We start from the raw sequence: 22677 nt of genomic DNA, 5'->3' as shown, positions 1-22677 counted from the left end.
AATAGTGCAAACCCATTTCAGAGAATCTCTACTTCAAAGTATACTATAATTTTCACACTTAGTTCCCCAGCCTTGCTACATATTCATTGCTAGAAAAATACATGGTTGGAAAGATAAAGAAAATTGCTTGACATCGGTATCTTTATTTTTACACAAAACGAAGGATCTGAGAAAATATCGAAAAAGAGCTACATGCTTGTAATTTTGGTTTGAGTGGCTTTGCCATTGGCAAAAAGCGATACACCGTTTTCACTGACCGCTATTTCAATGCGCGTGATCAGTCGAAACGTCGTATCGCTCTGTTACAATACACTTTTCTGATGGGATGTGCGCATTTTATTAAAAATTTGTATGGCACCGCTTTGAAAATCCTCTGATATCTCAGAAAATGAAATAAATTTCCATCTACATGTAGAAATTTAATTATGAATAGAGTAGGACTTGTACTTTCATTTTCTGTAAAAATCTCAAAATCAATTTTTTGACCAAAATTGACTGATACGACGGTTTGGATGAATGCCTACAACATGGCCACCAGGGTTGTTGTCCAGGCGAGAACTTCTTGAGTCACAAGGCCAGTGGAGAAGTTCTTATCCCATGAAAAAGAGGAAAGAGGGAGGCCAAGGTCAAAAGGCTTAAAGAAATAGAAATGGGAAAGAAAGTATAAAAGGAGTACGTCATCAGAAGAATTAAAACGATTACTGAATAAAAAGGAAGATGAGAGAAGGTAATGAGAACAAATGGATATTTCTAGTTTGATATTAACCTTGTATGTTTTCTTAAAAACCCTTTTTATCAGGCTTTAGCCAGTATGAGCCTCAACCCTCCGCCAATCAAAGACTTCGACAAGGCCAGCTCCAGGGAATTCGAGGCAATCAGCAAGCATCGCTCCGCCCTCACCGGCGAAACAGACTTCAAGCCGTTCGTCTACGGGAACGACGTCGATGCCGTGGACGTCGCCACCAGGGTCGCAATGGCCAAGTTCTTGAATGGGGCCAATGTTCTCGGGAACCTGACGGAACACACCAGGACCCTGAGACTGTATCCTAGACCTGTGGTCGCGTTCCAGGTCCAGACCTTCCTCTGCTCAAGACCAAATCGATCGGCATTCACGGATCAACTCGCAAGCAGCCAGGTAATTTTCCAGATATTAAAATTTAGTCAATTAACAGCTCAAACCAAGTTGATATTAGACAAAATGGACATAACCTTACTGGAAATTAGACAAAGTGGTCAATGACAAACTGGCTAGAAAAATAAATGGTTAGTAGATGAATTGGTTACTAATAATAATAACAGCATATTTACCCAGGGTAGCCACTTCAGTTCCGAAAACTGTTCTCCCAGCCAGGCTATTATTATAATCCCGGCTTTAGCACGGCTACCTTGATCGGGCGCTCAAGCATTCAAGGAATTTTTTCCTACTGGGTACCAATTCACCTCACCTGTGTCGAGTGCAGCACAATGTAGATAAATTTCTTGCCAAAGGAAATTACGGTTCATAGACAGGGTTGGCAATTCCCCTGCCCCAAAAGTTAGGTACATGTATTACCTACCTACCTGTAGGTGGAAAATACTTGGGAAAAACTTGCAAATGCTGGGAAGTATGCAACATGTGCAAGGAGGTACAGGGGAATGGCAGAATACATGTTTGTTTGAGAATCACATGGGCAATACCTAAATATTAAAGAATTATATTTTGTAGTAAATATTTGCCTGCGTTTCTAACTACATATTGGATATTGGGATAACAGAAGATGGATTTAAAGTTTGCATCGTATATCCGTTTCGACTTCTGTCTTAAGTATAAATTATATGGTCATGGCATTTCAGCAAATGTTCCTAATGGACAGGGAGGTGATGGGAAATTATGCTAGAATATGCTTGAGAAACACCTGGGCACTACCTGAAAATATCCAGGGTTTCCACGGTCATGGAAAATCCTGGAAAAATTTATGGTCCTGGAAAGTCAGGGAAAAGTCAGGGAATTTGGAAAATTTGTGAAAAGTCATGGAAAAGTCATGGAATTGCATTTACCTCATGGCTATGGCAGCTTTCCGTTTTGTCGTGTCTCACAAAGTTCTCTCATACTTAATTATCATACTCTGCTGTGTCTGATTTTGGAAACCGTGCCAGAAAGCAAGTCATGAAAGCAGCAATTTAGTCATGGAAGAGTTATGGAAAAGTCATGGAATTCTGTTTTCAAATTTCTGTGAGAACCCTGATATCTTAAGATGTATGTTTTGTAGTATTTCCCTGTATTTCCAACTGTTTCCCCATTATCCTCAAAATCTTTAGAGGCGGTACAGTATTTAATGGTATTACCACCAGCATTATTTCCACTCCAGTCAACTCGAAGTAGGATAAGAGCATGTGAGATGAGACCAAAGGTAGACCAGAAGAATCGAAGATGACAAGATTCGGGTGTAGATAAACCAGCAAACAGTGAACTGTGCCCACCCACCCTTGACTTTGGAAGCTTAATCCTCCCATTCTGCTTCCCTCCACATGAATAGAAAGGTCTTTCGTCCTTTCCATAACAGTGATTTTCTATTGAAAATCTTTATGTGTTTCCTTGCCACGGCTTGTGGGGAGAGTTAGAAGCCATAAAAAACAGCTGAAGCATAGAACAAAGGGACCATTGGTTTCTTTGATTTTTTTTTTAAATGAGTCATGTGGAGTGGACTTGACAGATATCAAGGTCTATTACCAAAATGCCCAAATACATGTAGTCCTTGTAGTTCTGTGGTTCTTGGAAATCCCACTCAAAAAGTCATACATGGATGTAAAATACTTTGCTTTTGGGGGAATTTTCTCCAGTAGAAACACACCTTAGTCTCATTCTATTAAAAGCATGAGACTTGGTATATGTGCTATACTTTTAGGGATATAGCAATGGTCGCACCCTTATATGGTTTGAACGCAGTCAAATTCCTCTAGAAAACTCTTCTTAGTCAAAAGTATTGCTAGCTTTATCATATATCTCTAAGAAACATTTTCTGACAAGATACAAGGTTTTAATATCCCAGTAATGCCATGGCAGATGACCAGATGAGGAAGAAAAATAGCTTGAAAATTGAGGTCAGTTCTGATCTTGAAGTACCTATATTTTCCTGAGAGAGGAACGTGATCTTCACATTGAACACATTATTTTCGTTGGTGTATGTAAAAAAATTATTGCAATTTATTTTGTTATTGTGCCCTAATCTCTTACCTCCATTTCTATTATTTGTGTTTCCTGTGATGATGAATAGCCAAAATATGCAGCTGCATATCAAATACAAGAAATGTGAGCTCAAGCTTTTTTTTTTCATTTTCACACCCTTCTGCAATCTTTGAAACCTTTAAATTGCTTTTGGTAGATGAAAGAGATCTAGAATGGTACTAGAAATAACATAAGCCATTGTGAATTTACTTTTATTTCATTTTATCTTTAAAGGACAAGTCCACCCAGACAAAAAGTTGATTTGAATAAAAAGAGAAAAATCCAACAATCGTAGCACTGAAAATTTCATCAAAATCGGATGTAAAATAAGAAAGTTATGACATTTTAAAGTTTCGCTCAATTTCACACAACAGTCATATGCACATCCTGGCCAGTATGCAAATGAGGGGACTGATGACATCATGCACTCACTATTTCTTTTGTATTTTATCATCTGAAATATGAAATTTTCTGTTTTTCTCACCCATGTCATTTGAAATTGAGCTTTATTCCTCCCTGAACTTGTGGAATTAACATTGTTTAACATTATGTAGTTCAGTCAAGTTTTGCATCATTGTTAATTCTGTATTGAAATTAAAATATTGTATAATTCAAACAATACAAAACAAAAGAAATAGTGAGTGATGGACATCATAGACTCGCATTTGCATATCACTGAGTTGTGCAAATAACTGTTTTGAGAAAAATATGCGAAACTTTGAAATGTCATAACTTTCTTATTTTACATCCGATTTTTATAAAGTTTTCAGCGTTATGCTATTTTGATTTTTCTCTATTTATTCAAATCACATTTTCTGGGGTGGACTTGACCTTTAAAAAAAGGAGTCTTTGCTTAGATGAGCTACATGTAGGGTACATCTCTGTTCTTCTTATTTTTTTCAGGCTGTGGAATACTTTGGAGAGTGCAGCCTCAACCCTATGAATGTGACGTTTCTGAGAATACAGACTGGGGTATATGACCCTCATCTTATTGGAGACAAGTCTAAATGGTTCAGGGAACAGCTTCAGCCAATAGAATTTAAGGTCAGTGTATGGTACAAACTATTCAATTTTTAGTCATGACATAGTAAAATGTATAGATTCTGAAATGACCATCATATTGGGATAGCTAAAATGAAATAACTGAACAGGTCCAACATTGGATATGGATGATAATATAAGACCGTCATTTCTTCGGAGACAAGTCTAAGTGGTTCAGGTATATAGCTCCAACCAATCAAAGTCAGAATATAGTAAAAACTATTCAATGATTAGTCATGACATAGTAAGTAGTAAGCATTGGATATATTGTAGATGATAGGATATGACTCTCATATCAGTGGAGGCAAGTCTAAAAGGGTTCTGGGAATTATAGCTCGAACCAATATAATTCAAGGTCAATGCATAGTAAGTAACTATTCAACGTTAAGTCATGACATCAGTTATATTGTATGGCCCACATCTTATTCAAGTCCAAATGGTTCACAGAACAGCTCCAACCAATGGAATTCAAGGTCAGTTTATAGTACAAACTATTCAATGTTTACTCAAGATGTAAAATAAAAAAAGATATAGGACATATGATATGACTCTAAGGAGAATCTACCTTTCCCTCTTTTTGAAATTTTATCTCTGCCAACCTTTTCAGAATCGACAATGAAATAAACAATAGACCACTTCATACATGTACACTTAAGTGTGTTTTTGTAATCTTCATCAAACTTTATACAGGTCCAGTTTGAGAACTGCACCCTGGGAGCAGCCCTCTCCAGCGCCTCCGAGGGGGGTTCCGACTCCTCCAACCCGACGGACGAGAGCGGGGAGGAGAGCGAGAGGGAGGACGGGGGAGGGAGCTCGTCATCGTCATACTCATCGTTGGACGAGTTTGTGGTTGACATGATGAACAGTGATATCAAAGGGGACGTACAAGGTATGTGTATTTCAGGATGTTGTGATGTTAGATATAGCATACATGTTTATTGGATAGCTCAGAATGGGATACTAGAGATATTGGCCCTCACGAGTGGAATATTTCTGGTATTCCATGAAATACTACTATGCAAATTAAATTGTAATATAATTGAGCAAACCATATCACTTATCACTTATTCAGTTAATGTAGCCATTTCATAAGATCGATGCGATCAGAGAAATAATAGTAATACTAATACCAACATGCTTATATAGCGCATATCACTGCCAAATGCGTCGCTATGCGCTTAATTGGATATGTATTACCGTGGCTTTAGCCCCGCAGCCTTCACAGCGCGGTGGCATTTCAAGGAATAAATTCCTACCAGGTACCCATTTACCTCACTTGGGTCGAGTGCAGCACAATGTGGATAAATTTCTTGCAGAAGGAATTTATTCCATGGATGGGATTCGAACCCATGACCCTCTGTTTCAGAGTCCGGAGACTAATCCACTGGGCCACAGGGCTCCATAGTTGAATAGAAATGCAACTTACATGTAGCTCATAACAACATCATTCTGTATCACTGCCCTATATGCTGTGTATCACATGATATATGTTGTGCATGCACATGAAACTGTTCAATACGATACCATATTGATCAGTAATTTTTATACAGGAGCCTATTGCATATTTGTCAAATTTTGATGATTTGTGCAATACGCTCTCGTTCTGCACAGAAAAATCATGTACATGTACACCAAAATACGCAAGTTGCATGTTCATGCTTTAATTTTATGAAACCCTCCAAGCAGTGCATATTGGGTGCATCGTTACCCACAGCACGTGAAAATGGAGATGCCATCTGAAATACATGCTCATAAATGTGCATTATTTGTATGTTATCATTTTACAGTCTTTCAGAATTGTGTATGAGTATAAATATATATTTTTATGTTGTATTCATGCTAGATCCAGACAAACCGGACCAGATTAGTGAGATCGACGAACACTCGATCTACCGTCCTCCTGACTCGCTCCAGCTCCCTCCTGACATGGTCCAGAGCGATAACAACCAATTCGCTGATAGCGATTCATCCAGCAGCCAGGATAATCCAACGTCACCCGATGTGAGTATGAACACAGCAGGGCCCATTGGTAACAAGCTTAGCCATTGAACATAGGGCTGATTTTTATGATTGAACATGCACGATGATGTATCAATTAGCCCAGCAATCAATTTCTAAGCTTGTAAATAAAGGGCGCTGGAAGTACCTTTCAGGTGACATGACATATGCTCCTGCAACATTTGCTCCGGTGTTAATACCTCAGAGGGCATAGGGTTCGAGTTTGGATTGTAGTCGAGTTTTTGGTTCAGAATAACGTAAAGATAGGGATTAGGATGTATTTAGTTGTGGAGGTTAGGTTTTTTGCTTTGGCGCAACGTACAGATTTTACATCGGAGCAATTGTTGCCTTTGCAAATGTCACAGAACCATATTTTTTACTCCTTCACACGAAAGTGGCCCGTTGAAGAAAGGGTTGCGCTCAAATACAACCCAAAATATCAAACGCAACTTCATATCCAACCAACGAAACACTAGTCCTGGGCCCCGTCTTACAAAGACTTATGATTGATCCAATCAATTGTAACCCTATGGAAATCCATCAGTGTCATAATTTTTTTCTACAGGAAATTTGCAAAACGTCCTTTGTAAACAAAGGAGAACACACCAACTTTTCTAGAAATCAATGAATTAATGGATACACATTCCTACATGTATCTAGAAAACTTTTGAACAAACAAGCATTTTATATGTTGACTTTGCGGCTTTCCATAATTGCAACTCTTTGTAAGACGGGGCCCTGACTGAACATTGGTGTTTGGAAGCCCTCTTTCCGAAAGCTAACATAGAGGGCATCCGGACTCCTAATCCCTAACCCACTGCCAATCTCAAGAGGGGATCGACACTGGGTTTATAGGGATTGCAAGTCAGGAGGCCCTCGATGTTAGCTCTGGGACAGAGAGCTTCCAGGGGAGCGTTTCATGAAAGGACTTGTCGGACGTTTTATCCGACATGTCCCATTTTATCCGACAGTTACCATAGGAACAGTGCCTCTCAGCCAATCAAAATCATGGAAAGATGTCAGATCTGACAACTTGTCGGATGAAAATATTGATGAAACGCTCCCCAGACATCAACGTCCAATCAGGCCCCGTTGCACTAAATGTTAACATCATGGTAACTTTGCCCTGCAATGGTACATTAACTTCCATGCATTCCTTGTTTTTGATTGGTTGATGATCAGCGTTACCATGGTAGTTACCGTTGGATGGCAAAGTTACCATTATAGTATTACTTGTATGCAAAAACGGGCCCTGGGGGGTGTTTCACAAAGATTTAAGTATGACTTAGAGTCGCACTTAAATGTCTAGTTGCGCGTAGTATGAAAGGTATGACGGTATTGGTCAGATCATGCCAAAAGGACGCGCACTACTTCGTATTGATCAATAAGATTGCGCGTTGCATATCATGTACGCGTCGACATTTAAGTGCGACTTCAGTCATACTTAAATCTTTGTGAAACACCCCCCTGGACTGATAAAACATGCGTTGAAGGGACTTTGTGTGTGATCTTTTGAGTTGCGTGTAAATGCATCTCTTTCTACAGTGGGTCACAGAACTAGTATCTTCTAGGAACATTCAGACATTCCAAATCATCAACATACAAGGGTTTTGTTACACAAAACTGAGCAACTGATTCTATGATTCATATCCATATCCATGATTGCCTGTATATGTACACGTAAATGCAATCAATCTTTCATATTTGAAAACTTCGTGATACAGGGTCCGAGCTAGGTGTTGCTAGTCTGTCTAGGGAACCCCATGGAAATCATTTATCATCATAGGAATTCAGAATATGTCATGATTGTTAATTTTGATCAGAAAGGAGAAAACAATATATTTTTCTATTATTCAAATTATATTTATCAATCTAAAATCTGATATCCCTTTAGTTAGGACTAAGTAGAATATTTGAATAAGACCTAGCTAGCCTAGCCCCAGCCAGGGTAACATAGAAGCAAAGTTAATATGAGTGCTATATAAATACCCTATGATCATTATCATTATTATGCATTCTATCTATATGTACATGTTGTATCCCAAAATCCTTTTGTTGTTTAAATATCAAAGTATTATCATGATTTTGAGAATATAGATTTTTAGATACTTGCAGTTTATCATTTACTCACAGCATTACATTTGCAGTGCTCAGATAATGAGTTGATCATATTGTTTGCTTAATATATCAAGCAACATTTAATATTTAATAAAAACTTTGGCACTAAAGGAGTATATAAATTATAATATTCATAATTTGATGCACCCTTTCTTTGTTATTCACTTGGCGATCAATCATCAACATCATGTGACCTATCCCACATTGCCTTGTGCAGTCTTCGGACGAGGAGTTGCCTCTTAGCGTTCGGGTACAGACAATTTCAAACCATTTGTCCTATTGTCTTTGACTTTGTTAAATGTCATGTGAATTAAAAACTGCCTGCTCTCTCTTTCACACTGTTAACAAGTCATATATCATTTTATAATGCACTGTGGCCTGTTGCAAAAATAGTTGCGATCACAACCTTACTCCAAAATTGAACGCAACCTGATTTTCAACCAATCAAAATCATGCATTTTGGAGTTGCGTTTGCATGTTTTGAGTTGCGTTAAATCGCAAGTCTTTATGCAACAGGCCCTTAATGTGCTTAAAAAGTATTTGCTTCCTACCTTACACAGTATTTTTTACTCTCATCTGTATACAATAGTGCATGTACAATGTAGCTGTGTGTTATCATAATACATTTGTATGAAATCATGTTCCTGCCTTTGTAATATGTATAGCATGATTTTTAATATAAAATCAGGGGTTGCTTTACAAAGATTTAAGTCTGAAGGAATTGCGCAGTTGATATTGAACGTGTACTCTCATTCTCTGAGAGTGATCTGGGCCCCGTCTTACAAAGACTTACAATTGATCCGATCAATCGTAACTCTATGGAAATCCAACCGTGTCATAATTTTTTCTACAGGAAATTTGCAAAATGTCCTTTGTATTATCAAAAACAAAGGGGAACATGCTGAATTGTCAAGAAAACAATGAATTTTTGAATATACATCATATCTAGAAAAACATTTTGAACAAACGTGCATGTTAGATGTTGGTGTTGCTGGCTTTCCATTGTTGTGGTTGATTGGATCAATCATAACTCTTTGTAAAGACTGAGCCCAGACCTACAGTATTTGGTGATACATTACGTACCACATATAATTGGTAATTTTAATCATACTTTTAAAAGATCTTTGTAAATTTCCCCTAATGCTCACATTAGTCCTGTGTGAATACATTTAAATATTATTGCTTGATCATAAATCTATAATGTGCATGTAATTACACATTTACATTGTAAATGTGTAATTCCTACCTTTGAATACAAGAAGGGTTTAATTCATATTTTGTTTTGACTTTCTCTATTACCTTTTGGTTAGTACAACTACTTTTGAGTTTGGTTTTAGTGCTGACAAACTGAAATAAAGTGAAAAGAACAAATACCCGGTAGGCAATGCTTTAAAGTTCTTGATGAAACCATGAATATGCAAAAAAAAATCTTCCCCAAAAGAACAACAACAACTATAACTTAAATCATACCCATACATTGTGAAAAAAAGATGGTATGTAGGGGAAGGCGGGGTAAGTTGAGCATAGGGGCAAGTTGAGCCACCAGCCCTAGGCCAATAATGAATGAGTCAGACATTGTGGTGGTGTCATGTATTGATGACCCGTAGCATAACCCCTAACCCCACCACATTGTTTTCAACTTTGAAACAAAAAGTAGTTTTTTAGAGGGAAAAATATGAATTTCATCCAAAAAAGTAAAAAAGAGTGTGAAATAGATAAGTGCTTTATAAATACACATGTCTTTAAATATAATAAAGACATGATAACAACATTATTAGTCCAGGTATGGATCTTCATTCTTGTCATAGTCTTTTATATGATGGATGCATAATAAATGTGTGGATACAAAATTATCGCACTAAGTTCGGACTGGGGTAAGTTGAGCCAAACAGCATGGGGCAAGTTGAGCCATGGTAATTCCTATGGTAATGTATCTTAAAAAACAAACAAACCATAAAAATTGATTGAAATGCTTGCTGAAAGGAGCAAATTTACATGACTGCTCTTTTCCTTTTAAATGATGTTAGTATTTATAGAGAATTAGCAAGTGAAAAAACTTTAAACAAAAAATTGACATGCTGGTTCTCCCCTCATACATTTTGTACATAGTTTTTGTGGCTCAACTTACCCCAGAAGGTGGCTCAAACTTACCCCATATGTGGGGCAAGTTGAGCCATTTGACATCGTTTTTTTCAAAGGTCACGGTGACTTTCAGTGTGGGGATAGAAAGTTATATATAGGTGGAAAATATTTCAGAAGAATTAAATTTCAAGGCAAGGTACTTATTTCGACAAGATTATTAATCATATCAATTCTAACATGCAAAAAGCAAAAACTGTCACAACTTACCCCGCCTTCCCCTACCCTTGGCATTTCATTTATTCCTTTTAAATGTAAAGTATTTCAAATTTCTATTATTTTTTCTATTGAACATACAGAAATAACCAATTTTGTAATTTTATTCATACACTTGATTATTAATGAGGCTTTTTCCTTTTAATTGTAAAACTGTCACATACATGTATGATATATATCTTGTTCATTTCCTTCATGTTTATTAATCATTGTTTGCATGCAGTGTTTAGATGATTAGTGTATGTTTTGTTTTTATCATCAGTAGTCCGAGTTTGCTTTAAGAGATTAGTGTATATCATTTATCATTTGTCAATAAATGAAGTCTTCCTTTATCTGTCTGTTTTCATTTGAATATGATGCCTTAATGCATTGTCATACATGTTTATACATGTCATTGAATTGATAGGCTCTTAAAGCCTGTGTATACATGTAGCTTTGGTAAAGGGTCAATAATGTGATTGATAATCGAATATCATCTAATATGACAGTCTTACTGAAGCGTAGAGACCGTTAGATATTTTTCCAACTGCACTTCTCTGAGAAAATTTCAAATATTCAAATCTTGGATATATAGCGCCCTCTCTCGGCGATGCTTGTTTTAAATTAAAAAAATGGGCATTCAAGCACTTATCTTATAAATTTAGTGATTAGATATCCAAAAGTTACAGACAAAGAACATATCTTGAAAGTTTCAGCCCATTCCATGATTTGGAATAGGATTTAATTGAAAGACAAAAACACACAGATATTTTAATTTGATCGGGTGACCCGATCAAGTTAAATTTCCATGTAAAATCGCAAAATTTATCCTGTAAAACACATTTTCATTTCATATCCTCCACATCATAACTGTTATAGGGCATATCCATTCATATTAGCTAGCAATGAATTGGAATAGTGATAGGTGCCTTTTGGTGGATTTACCAAAACTATACACAAGCTTTAAGTACTCATAAAGTATTCATCAAGGTGATAATGTATATTCAGAGTGGTAATAGATCAATTATGATTTCAATACTACATTTGCTTTTGCATGCCCCACTTTGTGGAATAGCCTTCCTGAAGACATAAAAAAATGTACCTCTGTCGAAACTTTCAAAAATCTTCTAAAAACTTTGCTATTTAACTCTTAGCTCTTTATGCGCCTTGAGCACTCTACAGAGTGGATTTGGCGCTTTACAAGTCTCATTATTTATTTATTTTTATTTGATTTATTTTTTAATGAAGTATTGATGCCTTTTGTGTTGAATAAGCAGCAAAAACTTCCTTATTCAATGCAGCACATAGTAATAAGTACATGTATCAAGGTTAATGGAATGATTCAGGGCATTGGATGATACTGGTCCCGTTTCATAAAATCTTGTTATCAAATATGCAACTTCTATTACAATTTTATTATCAGCGAATCAAACTGCATGATTTCAGTACCTTATAACTGTCATTGCAAGTTTGTTATAACAAGTTTTATGAAACCGGACACCATTGTCTGGTTTCATAAAGACTTGTTGTAATAACCAATGGAATGTTTGTCATATTTTCAATCTTTTTGCTTACAATTATGGCAATCCATCTTCTGTTACTGATTTTATGCTAAATGATAAATGCCTGATTTATTGTCAATATATATTTGTTATTAGAAGAAAAATAAATCAGATCAAATCAAAAGTGTCTGAAAAATTTACGATCAGCCAATCAAATTGAATGATTTCAGAAGCTGAAAACTGTAATTGCTGATTGTAACAAGTGTTATAAAACGGACCAAGATTCAAATTCCTAAATACAAGGCTTAGCGATTGACTGTAGGGTCCTGTAACATCCTTTGTGTAACAGGGACAAAGATTGATTCTGATGAGACAACCATTGAAAACAATAAGAATAAAAACAACAACAGAAACTTACATTATTTCAAGCCGCCTTGTCATTTCTTCGTTGAATTCCTGATGCTATTGAAGGAAAATGAAACCTTTGGAACAAGAAAGCTTGTGCAAAAACAGAAAAATCAAAGAAACAGATCAACAAAAGTTTGAGAAAAATCAGACAAAAAATTAGACAGTTATGAGTATTTGAAGTTTAGATCATTATTGTAATGTAGATGTCTTTGTCACATTGCCAATGGGAGGATCTCCATAGCATTAGTGATCACAATATTCAAATGCTCATAACTCTCTCATTATTTGTCTGATTTTTGTTAAACTCTTTGATCTTGTTCTTTTATTTTTGTTTCCACACAAGCCCACTTGTTCGAAAGGTTTCATTCCCCTTAATTATCATCGGTAGCACTGTCCATAGATTCAATCTTGTTCTGCCATTGCCATTATTGTTATAAAATGTATGTTAATAATTCATCTGACATATGCACATCTTATTTCTGCTATTGTAATTGTTCTAGAATGTATGTTTAATGTAAATTCATTTGACAGATATGTATTGTTTCATTTAGATTCATCTTATTTTGCCACAGTGACTGTCATTATTGTTGTGCTAAAATCTATTATGCTCTGTGCATAATTTCATGTAAATTCATTCTTATATCTACCATTGCCATTATTGTTCTCAAATCTATGTTACCGATTCTTTTGACAGATGCGCATTGCCCAGAATATGTCAATGTCCGGTATTGACACGGATCAAGATTTGGACAGCAGCGTTTACGACTCTGACAATATGTACGCGATGACGAAGCAGAATCGCAGAGACTCCAACGACGTCGACTCAGAGGCTGGCTCGAGAGGGGGGCGAACCTCGCCAACTTTCATGGACAAGTTCAATTCACTTTTCAGGTTAGTATGACGATTTCATGACATTTGCTCTGGCGACAATTGCTCGCTCTAAATTCCACACACTAATCGAGCAACTCACTTCAACCTTGGGCTTAACACTGTACCCTATCCTGAACCTTACTCTGGACCTAACATAAACCCTATTGCAACCTTAATCCTAACCCTACATCTGAGATTAAATTAAGCCTGGAGTTTAGGACAACTATGCACTTTTCAGGATAGAAGGACAAGTTCAATGCGCTTTTCAGATTTACATATGGTAGCACAAGTTCAATGCACTGTTCATCTTATTACATGTAGGACAATTGTTAACAATAGATCAATAATAGACCCATTCAATTCCAACAACCCTTGTGTCAGTTTTGATAATGAAGAATTTCTGTAAAGCATCAAAAACAGTCTGGATCAGGCTTCTATCTGTTTTTTTTTTAAATCTCTTTGACACTTACATGTATATGACAAGTGTTGATTGTGTCATTGAAAACTTAAAATTGATCAATCAATCCACCTATCTAGGTCGGATTCTTCAGACTCTTCGGCTCCGACCACGCCCACCAAGACCAAGCCCAAGCCCTCCATCCTCAGAGGCATCATGGACCTAGCCCTGGAGACGGCCAAGGAACCCATCGGGTCACCGACGTCCCTCAGCAGCCTGGACCCCAATGGTTACTCCCCCAGTGTCAAGTCGGACCCGGGCCCCAACAGGAGTAGGATGGGGTCCGGGATGGGATTGCCGACCAGGAAAAAGAAGACCTCCTCGCCGCTCACAAGAGGTTGGTTCCCTTTGACGTGTGATGGAGGGGATGATAGTGATGGTGGTGATGAGGGTGATAGTGATGTTGATGATGGTTGTGGTGATGGTGGTGATGATGGTGATAGTGATGTTGATGATGGTTTCGGTGGTGGTGGTGATGATGGTGATAGTGATGTTGATGTTGGTGATGGTAGTGGTGATGATGATGATGAGGGTAATAGGAAATCATGATGATGGCGGCAATGACAGCTGCAATGATGATGATTATTATGTTGATGATGTGGTGGTGATGATGATATTGTTGTTGATGATGATTATGATAATGATTGATGATATGATGATAATGACAATGATTTTCATGATTTTGATAGTGATGATTGTGTTTTTTGTGAAAATGATGATGAGAGTGATAGTGTAGATAATGATGATGATGATGGTGGTGCTGATGATGAAAATGATGATGGTGATGATAATTATTCCAGTACCCCTAGCCCTCATCTATTCATCAGTGCTGTGTGTTTTATACTTTCTAAATTGCATTAATGGAATGTTTTGTTCCTTTCCTCCAGATACAAGGAGGTCACTTGTGGAAAGGACATCTCTCATCAGACATCACTCTACCAAGAAACCCGAGAAACGCTCTTCACTTACCAGTGAAAGACCCAACAGGTCAGTATCATGCGCTCTAATACAAAGGTGTATTGCTGTTCCGGGAGGTGTAACACATGGACTTAAGTCCGACTGTTGGGGTGTTGTGTTGCGAGAAAGTTACGATGAATTGAAAACTTAAGTTATCCAAATATCTTGAAATATGATAATTGCTAATTAAGTACATGTAATCAGCCATCCAGAGGTATTTTCCATGGAGTTCATTATTTTGATTTTCTTGACATGTATTGTGGAGGGATATCGATCATGTTTTGGAAAGGGTGCTTGAGTTTAAAGCCTGTGTATAGCTTTGGTAAAGGGTCAATAATGTGATTGATAATCGAATATCATCTAATATGACAGTCTTACTGAAGCGTAGAGACTGTTAGATATTTTTCCAACTGCACTTCTCTGAGAAAATTTCAAATATTCAAATCTTGGATATATAGCGCCCTCTCTTGGCGATGCTTGTTTTCAATAAAAAAAATGGGCATTCAAGCACTTATCTTATAAATTTAGTGATTAGATATCCAAAAGTTACAGATAAAGAACATATCTTGAAAGTTTCAGCCCATTCCATGATTTGGAATAGGATTTAATTGAAAGGCAAAAACACACAGATATTTTAATTTGATCGGGTGACCCGATCAAGTTAAATTTCCATGTAAAATCGCAAAATTTATCCTGTAAAACACATCTTCATTTCATATCCTCCACATCATAACTGTTATAGGGCATATCCATTCATATTAGCTAGCATGAATTGGAATAGTGATAGGTGCATTTTGGTGGATTTACCAAAACTATACACAAGCTTTAAGGTGACGGGTCAGAGGAAGGGAAAACCGAAGAACATGGAAGAAGCAAGTGGTGGAGGAGAGTAGGAGGGTTGGGATGAGGGCGGAGGATGCACCGAATGGAATAAAGTGGAGGGAGGGGTGTGGGTGATCTCTGTTAGTCCGAGGTGAATCCTGCTACCCATGTCTTCGTGGACTAAACCGGATTTAAAACCAACCTGCATGACTGACTCGCTCACTCACTGTTGAGCATTGTTACCATAATTGTACAGTGTAGTTTCTATTGGATGGCAAAGTTACCATTATACAATATGCAATTGGCCCAGGAATCTTGAAAATCATGAGTGTGTTTTCCTGCCACTAGGAAGGAAACTTTAGGAAAGCCAGAAAGGTATCATGAAGATTGGTTTGATGAGAATGATAAGGAAATTACTAAACTCATATCAGACAAACGATCGGCCTTCACTACCTGGCAAAATGACATACGTAATGCCAATAAGAGAGCAGCATATCATTCTCTAAGATCCTTGATCCAATGTAGAGTGAGAGAATTAAAAAGGAGGATCTTGAAAATCATGAGTGTGTTTTCCTTTTCTTTAGCGAGGACCAGCTTTTCTTGAAGGAGATTGTCAGGGGAGTGTTGGAAGGGAACAATGTTGGCTGGCTGAACTGGTCACGACTCAAACGCCTCATGCAGAATGAGAACCTCAGGGCGCAAGTGATCAGCCAGCTCTACCCACAAGACTCGGCTGTCACGGGAGACTACATTGAAGATGTGGTAAGTAGGGGACTTGTGGCTTTGATCCCTATTAGAGAGGCATTGCATGTAGAAGAATAACGAATGGTCCAAGTCATGAATCAACCTTGTTGACAATTTACTCCAGTTATTGTAGATTGTATTGAAAATACGGATGGTTTTAACAAATGTCTAAAGCTATGTGCTTTATTCACCTTTGCCTTCTGATTTATTGTAATTTGTAATTTAATGTCAACATTTGCAGAATAACATAACTGTAATTTCCTGTATTTCTTGCTGATATGCAGAAAGTGAACAAAGCTGTTTACAAGGGCTTGTGCTCCGTCCTGAAGGCCGTCCTCGCCGGCCTGGAGTACTCCTTCGATAACCACACCGCCGGTGGCATGGCCAGCGCCTTCGCACTCCTGGAGATCGCCAGCACGCACTACTTCGGCAAGGAGCCCGAGCTGAACCAGAAAGGGGAAGGGCGCCACCGCGGGGGCAGCCTGAAGTCCGGAGCACCTCATGGTCAGTATGCCTTGGACGAGCTGTTGTCGCAGCAGCAAGGAGGGCATCATCATCCCGGTGGTGGTGTTGGTGGTGGTGGTGGAGGTGGCGGGATGTTAACAATTGCTTCAAGGCCCTCAGAGTCTCATAGCTTGAATGAGGATAACTTCATAGCGGCCATAGGTGAGATGGGGTTACTAACAGTTAGATATTACTGACCTACGTTGCAGTACCCCAGCAAAGTGTTTCTCCAGTTCTACCAGCCAAATCGATTCCAAAAGTAGTCTGCAAATACAGACTCAAATTTGATACTTTAACAAATTATATTACATGTATGTCTGGAGTGAAGACTAGACTGCATACTCTGTGGCTCATACATGTATCTCAGAGGAAATTTCAATTGTACCATGTTACATATTCATGGACTGTGCAAATTTCTTGCATTATCACGCTTCAGTTAGGTGCTCTCTTTCCAATAGCGCCCATTTGTAATTGAACTTTTCTTAGCATACGCTATGAAATAAGCATAATTATGTACAGGTTAATGCTGTAAGTTAGAGCAATTACGGGATCGGAGTTCGGTTCGGAAGTTTTGCTCCTAAAATCGGAATCGGTTCGGATATCGGATCGGAAGACATTCAAAAACAAAAAAATACATTGAAATTTGTATGTGGCCGGCGCGTTTACAAATGCGGCACGCTACACTGATGGCAGAATTTGTTTTGATCTCCGACAAAAGCGGAGGAAGAAGATGATGAGTTGTTTTGATCTCCAACATAATCGGGGGAAGGAAAATAAGATAATGACGTTCCAGCGCGCGACACTACCGCCGATCAAGGATAGGCCTCTTCTCTACAACATCGTGGTGATGGCGGAGTCCGTCGTGAACTTTTAGAGGCCGCATTACTTACCGAAAAAGACGCACTATTATCCAAAGTTGTTTACCATGATATTCACCTTCTCTACAACATCGTACTGATGGCGGAGGTAATCGTAAAATCTTAAAGGTCGCATGACCTCCCGAAAAAGACGCATTATTATCCAGAGTTGTTTACCATGATATTCACCTTCTCTACAACATCGTGGTGATGGCGGAGGTAATCATAAACTCTTAAAGGTCGCATGACCTCCCGAAAAAGACGCATTATTATCCAGAGTTGTTTACCATGATATTCACCTTCTCTACAACATCGTGGTGATGGCGGAGGTAATCGTAAACTCTTAAAGGTCGCATGACCTCCCGAAAATGACGCATTATTATCCAGAGTTGTTAACCATGATATTCACCTTCTCTACAACATCGTAGTGATGGCGGAGGTAATCGAAAACTCATAAAGGTCGCATGACCTCCCGAAAAAGACGCATTATTATCCAAAGTTGTTTAGCGTGATATTCACCTTCTCTACAACATCGTAGTGATAGCGGAGGTAATCGTAAAATCTTAGAGGTCGCATGACCTCCCGAAAAAGACGCATTATTATCCAGAGTTGTTTACCATGATATTCACCTTCTCTACAACATCGTAGTGATGGCGGAGGTAATCGTAAACTCTTAAAGGTCGCATGACCTCCCGAAAAAGACGCATTATTATCCAAAGTTGTTTACCATGATATTCACCTTCTCTACAACATCGTAGTGATAGCGGAGGTAATCGTAATCTCATAAAGGTCGCATGACCTCCCGAAAAAGACGCATTATTATCCAGAGTTGTTTACCATGATATTCACCTTCTCTACAACATCGTAGTGATAGCGGAGGTAATCGTAATCTCATAAAGGTCGCATGACCTCCCGAAAAAGACGCACTATTATCCAAAGTTGTTTACCATGATATTCACCTTCTCTACAACATCGCAGCGATGGCGGAGGTAATCGTAATCTCATAAAGGTCGCATGACCTCCCGAAAAAGACGCATTATTATCCAGAGTTGTTTACCATGATATTCACCTTCTCTACAACATCGTAGTAATGGCGGAGGTAATCGTAAAAGGTCGCTTGAACTCCCGAAAAAGACGCATTATTATCCAGAGTTGTTTACCATGATATTCACCTTCTCTACAACATCGTAGTGATAGCGGAGGTAATCGTAAAAGGTCGCTTGACCTCCCGAAAAAGACGCATTATTATCCAGAGTTGTTTACCATGATATTCACCTTCTCTACAACATCGTAGTGATAGCGGAGGTAAATGTAAACTATTAAAGGTCGCATGACCTCCCGAAAAAAGACGCACTATTATCCAAAGTTGTTAGAGATGATTTTCACCTTCTCTACAACATCGTAGTGATGGCGGAGGTAATCGTAATCTCATAAAGGTCGCATGACCTCCCGAAAAAGACGCATTATTATCCAGAGTTGTTTACCATGATATTCACCTTCTCTACAACATCGTAGTAATGGCGGAGGTAATCGTAAAAGGTCGCTTGAACTCCCGAAAAAGACGCATTATTATCCAGAGTTGTTTACCATGATATTCACCTTCTCTACAACATCGTAGTGATAGCGGAGGTAATCGTAAACTCTAAAAGGTCGCATGACCTCCCGAAAAAGACGCATTATTATCCAGAGTTGTTTACCATGATATTCACCTTCTCTACAACATCGTAGTGATGGCGGAGGTAATCGTAAACTCTTAGAGGACGTATAGTCAGATAGTCGTAAATATTACCGCGCATGTCAGCGTGTTCAACTAAATCTTATTTGCCTCCGCTTAAATCATCGTCTTTTCGTTGTATTTCTTCCTCCATTTTTGTCGGAGATCAAAACAAATTATCACCAATTATCATCGTTTTGTTCTTTCCCGATTATGTCGGAGATCAAAACAAATCATAATCTTCTTCTCCACCTCCCTTTCCGCTAATATCGGAGATAAAAACAAATCATAATTTTCTTCCCCTTTATCTTCTTTTCCTTCCACCGCTTTTGTCTGAGATCAAAACAAATCACCAGCGCATTTTGACGGCAAACATGTCGCCACATGTTTTTTTTTTGTCTTGTTATGTTTTGGTTTTTCTGATCCGATTTTTTCCCCACTGGTCAAAAATCGGAGTTCGGAAAAATGTAGAAAAAAGGGGAAAATCGGATCGGATCGGGGATTGGAATAAAAATTGGTTACACCATTAGTACAGATATCTGCATAGTACATGGTTTTTTACTATGGTACATTTCAAACCTCCCTTGAGAATACGGGTCTATGTCTGTGTCAATATTGGCAGAAGTAGCCATAGTACATGGACTGAATCTAGTCTTGCTACTTCAGACCCTGCATTATGTACTATGCAAGAACCAAAGGTCTGTGCATGCAGACTAGTCCGTCCGATGGTATGTCATTGAGGATATTGCAATACCAATAGCTTTGACTGGTCTGGTGTCGGTTTTGTTTAACCAGAGTGACTATGGCATATGAGACATTCAAATAAAGAAGACCAGTGCTGGTTTAAAAGAGAAAAATATAAGACATCATCTTGTACATTGTCTAACAAGAGGTGCCCTTTGCAAATTAATTAATTCATTATTTTTTTTTTTAAATTATACCTTGAAAACGAGGAAAAATAAAATGAAAACTCTAAAAAGTTGTCTTATTTGGTTTCAAGAGTACATATTACACTTACTTTGAACAATGAACAAATTCCTTTAAAATGATTTGTTAAAGTCAATATATCAAGAAAACACAAGGACAAGGAAAAATTGAATTCAAAATTTCTAAAAAGGTTTATTTTACATGCTGCCATCAACATTGCATGTTACAATAGTTTGAAATGATTTTGGAGAAAGAAGGCATGTCGAAAGTCTATTTCATTTTGCTGGGGTATTGTAATTGATGTTTTATCTTGCACGTTTTCATTTGGTGTGTTTAGGCACAGTGCACTTAAGATAATTTTGACAAATCTCTAATACGTTATTGACATCTCTAATATGTTATTATCTATCAGATAATAATTTGTCCGATTCTCATTCATGTACTTTCAAATTTACATTATTCAGAATTAGATCGTTAGTATGCATTATGAACTAGAAAGAGGTACATCTCTGATAACTATTCAGACATCTTCCGTGAAGTTTAGAATTAAATTCTGTCAGAAGGTTAGAATTAGCTTCATTTTCCTTTAGATTAAACAAATTGAAGTGTTTTTATTGGTGATTGTTGATCAAACAAGTTGATCTCATCCTTTCTACTCTAAAGTATTTAAAAGCGAATTTGACCTTAGGGATAAATTGGCTGTAGTAAAAGCAGAAAAAAAGTATTGATGAAGGTTTTAGGAAAATATGTCTAGGAAAACCGGTTATGAATTTTGATAGTTTTATTTTTGTGATGCTATTGACAAGCTAATACTCCATATGTCATGTGATATAAATTGCAAATAATCTATTTTCTCGGAAGAATTCAATGTGTTTTTCTTTATATGGGGAATATATATCATCAAACACATTTCATATTCCCTTCTATAAGAAAAAATATTTGTATTCATTAAATATTCCATTAAAAATTTGGAATATATGGAATTCATATCAGATAATTTGTTGGGGAGCTGCTGGAATTTGACATCACAAATCAATAACTTAAAAAAAAAAGCATAGCTCTCCTTTATCAGTAGATTCGCATCAAACCTTCACCAATATTTTTTGTCAAGTTTGTTTGTTTTTGATAAACCATCTTATCACCAGGATGAACTTTCTCTTAAAGAATCATATAATATCTGCCTGTTTTTAATTTTGGTTTGCTTGCCAGCATGTATTTATACATATTAAAGGTGATTTGAATGCAAACCAATAGCTACATGTTATTATTTATTAACCTCTTCTCACCACAATCATATTTATATGCCTGAAACTGCTGAACATGATACAGCTGTGAGAAACAGTCATTCAATAAAGCTTACGATCAATTGAGAACCTTTGATAAGCTTTTATCACTTTATACTTTCTATCCTAGAAATTGATTATAAAACGCTTTGCATGCAGGCTCAAGAAATTGATATATATAGATTTAGGTAAGGCCGAAATACAATGCAAATCCATTACACATCCAGTCAATATTTGCAACTATGTCGTTTTTCCACGACACTGCTGTTTTGATTTACCGATTTTTGACAAAGACTTCTTGGTTGTTCTTTGTTACTAGTCCTTTGCCAGGACTGTTCTACTTTTCAGCTACGTTGTTGATCAATAACACAATCTTTGACCTCTACGCCCGAAATGAAAACAGCCCCACGATGTGAGGGGTGTGAAAGAGGTGATAGCGCGATCACTAGGGAAGGCGCGCAGGGGATGGAGAATGAAGCAAATGGAGAGAAATAACAAGTACACCGACGTCTAGAATCTAGACTACTTTGTTACATTTATGAAGGGCTATTTGATGATACATTTTCTATGTTCTCGAACCCTCTGGTTTGCGGATAAAAAATTCCCTGATAGGACCAAAAGTGAGACATCTGCCAACCTTGAATATTTGTGTACCACATCTTTTGTGAGGGAGTTTCCTCTGAAGACACACTACCCATGTGATGACTTGCAGGGCACCCGCGGTGGGTGTTTCATGAAGCTGGTCATAAGGTTACTCACTCACAACTTCAGGCACGACCGTAACATGTTCTTAGGTTGCAGCTGCTATGTCAACTACTGCACATACACAGGAATCACTTCCTTTAAAAAGGGGTCACCGGTTTTACGTAAAGCTATTTGTAACTTATGAACAGCTTTATAAAATACTAGTATCCACCTGGGGAGTTTCCCTTCCGC

At 37.7% G+C, this 22677-nt stretch overlaps 1 protein-coding gene across 8 annotated transcripts in view; it reads left to right on the top strand.

Annotated features, from left to right (window-relative positions):
* The window catches only part of LOC121421004 (MAP kinase-activating death domain protein-like), a 106129-nt gene that overhangs the window by 41276 nt on the left and 42176 nt on the right, over nt 1-22677 (top strand). For 5 of the 8 annotated variants that reach the window (XM_041615584.1, XM_041615580.1, XM_041615583.1 and 2 more), the window contains exons 7-16: nt 800-1135; nt 4109-4249; nt 4937-5135; nt 6090-6247; nt 8580-8612; nt 13301-13497; nt 14014-14270; nt 14821-14920; nt 16297-16474; nt 16741-17122. In XM_041615584.1, the coding sequence (XP_041471518.1) occupies nt 800-1135; nt 4109-4249; nt 4937-5135; nt 6090-6247; nt 8580-8612; nt 13301-13497; nt 14014-14270; nt 14821-14920; nt 16297-16474; nt 16741-17122 (1981 nt within the window). The remainder of the gene's footprint in view (nt 1-799; nt 1136-4108; nt 4250-4936; nt 5136-6089; nt 6248-8579; nt 8613-13300; nt 13498-14013; nt 14271-14820; nt 14921-16296; nt 16475-16740; nt 17123-22677) is intronic. The other 3 variants (XM_041615586.1, XM_041615585.1, XM_041615582.1) reach the window with 2 other exon arrangements.

Source organism: Lytechinus variegatus, chromosome 9 (assembly GCF_018143015.1).
Source record: "Lytechinus variegatus isolate NC3 chromosome 9, Lvar_3.0, whole genome shotgun sequence".
Lineage (NCBI taxonomy): Eukaryota > Metazoa > Echinodermata > Echinoidea > Temnopleuroida > Toxopneustidae > Lytechinus > Lytechinus variegatus.
The sequence above is the reverse complement of the archived record's forward strand: the minus strand, read 5'-3'. Positions and strand labels throughout refer to the sequence as shown.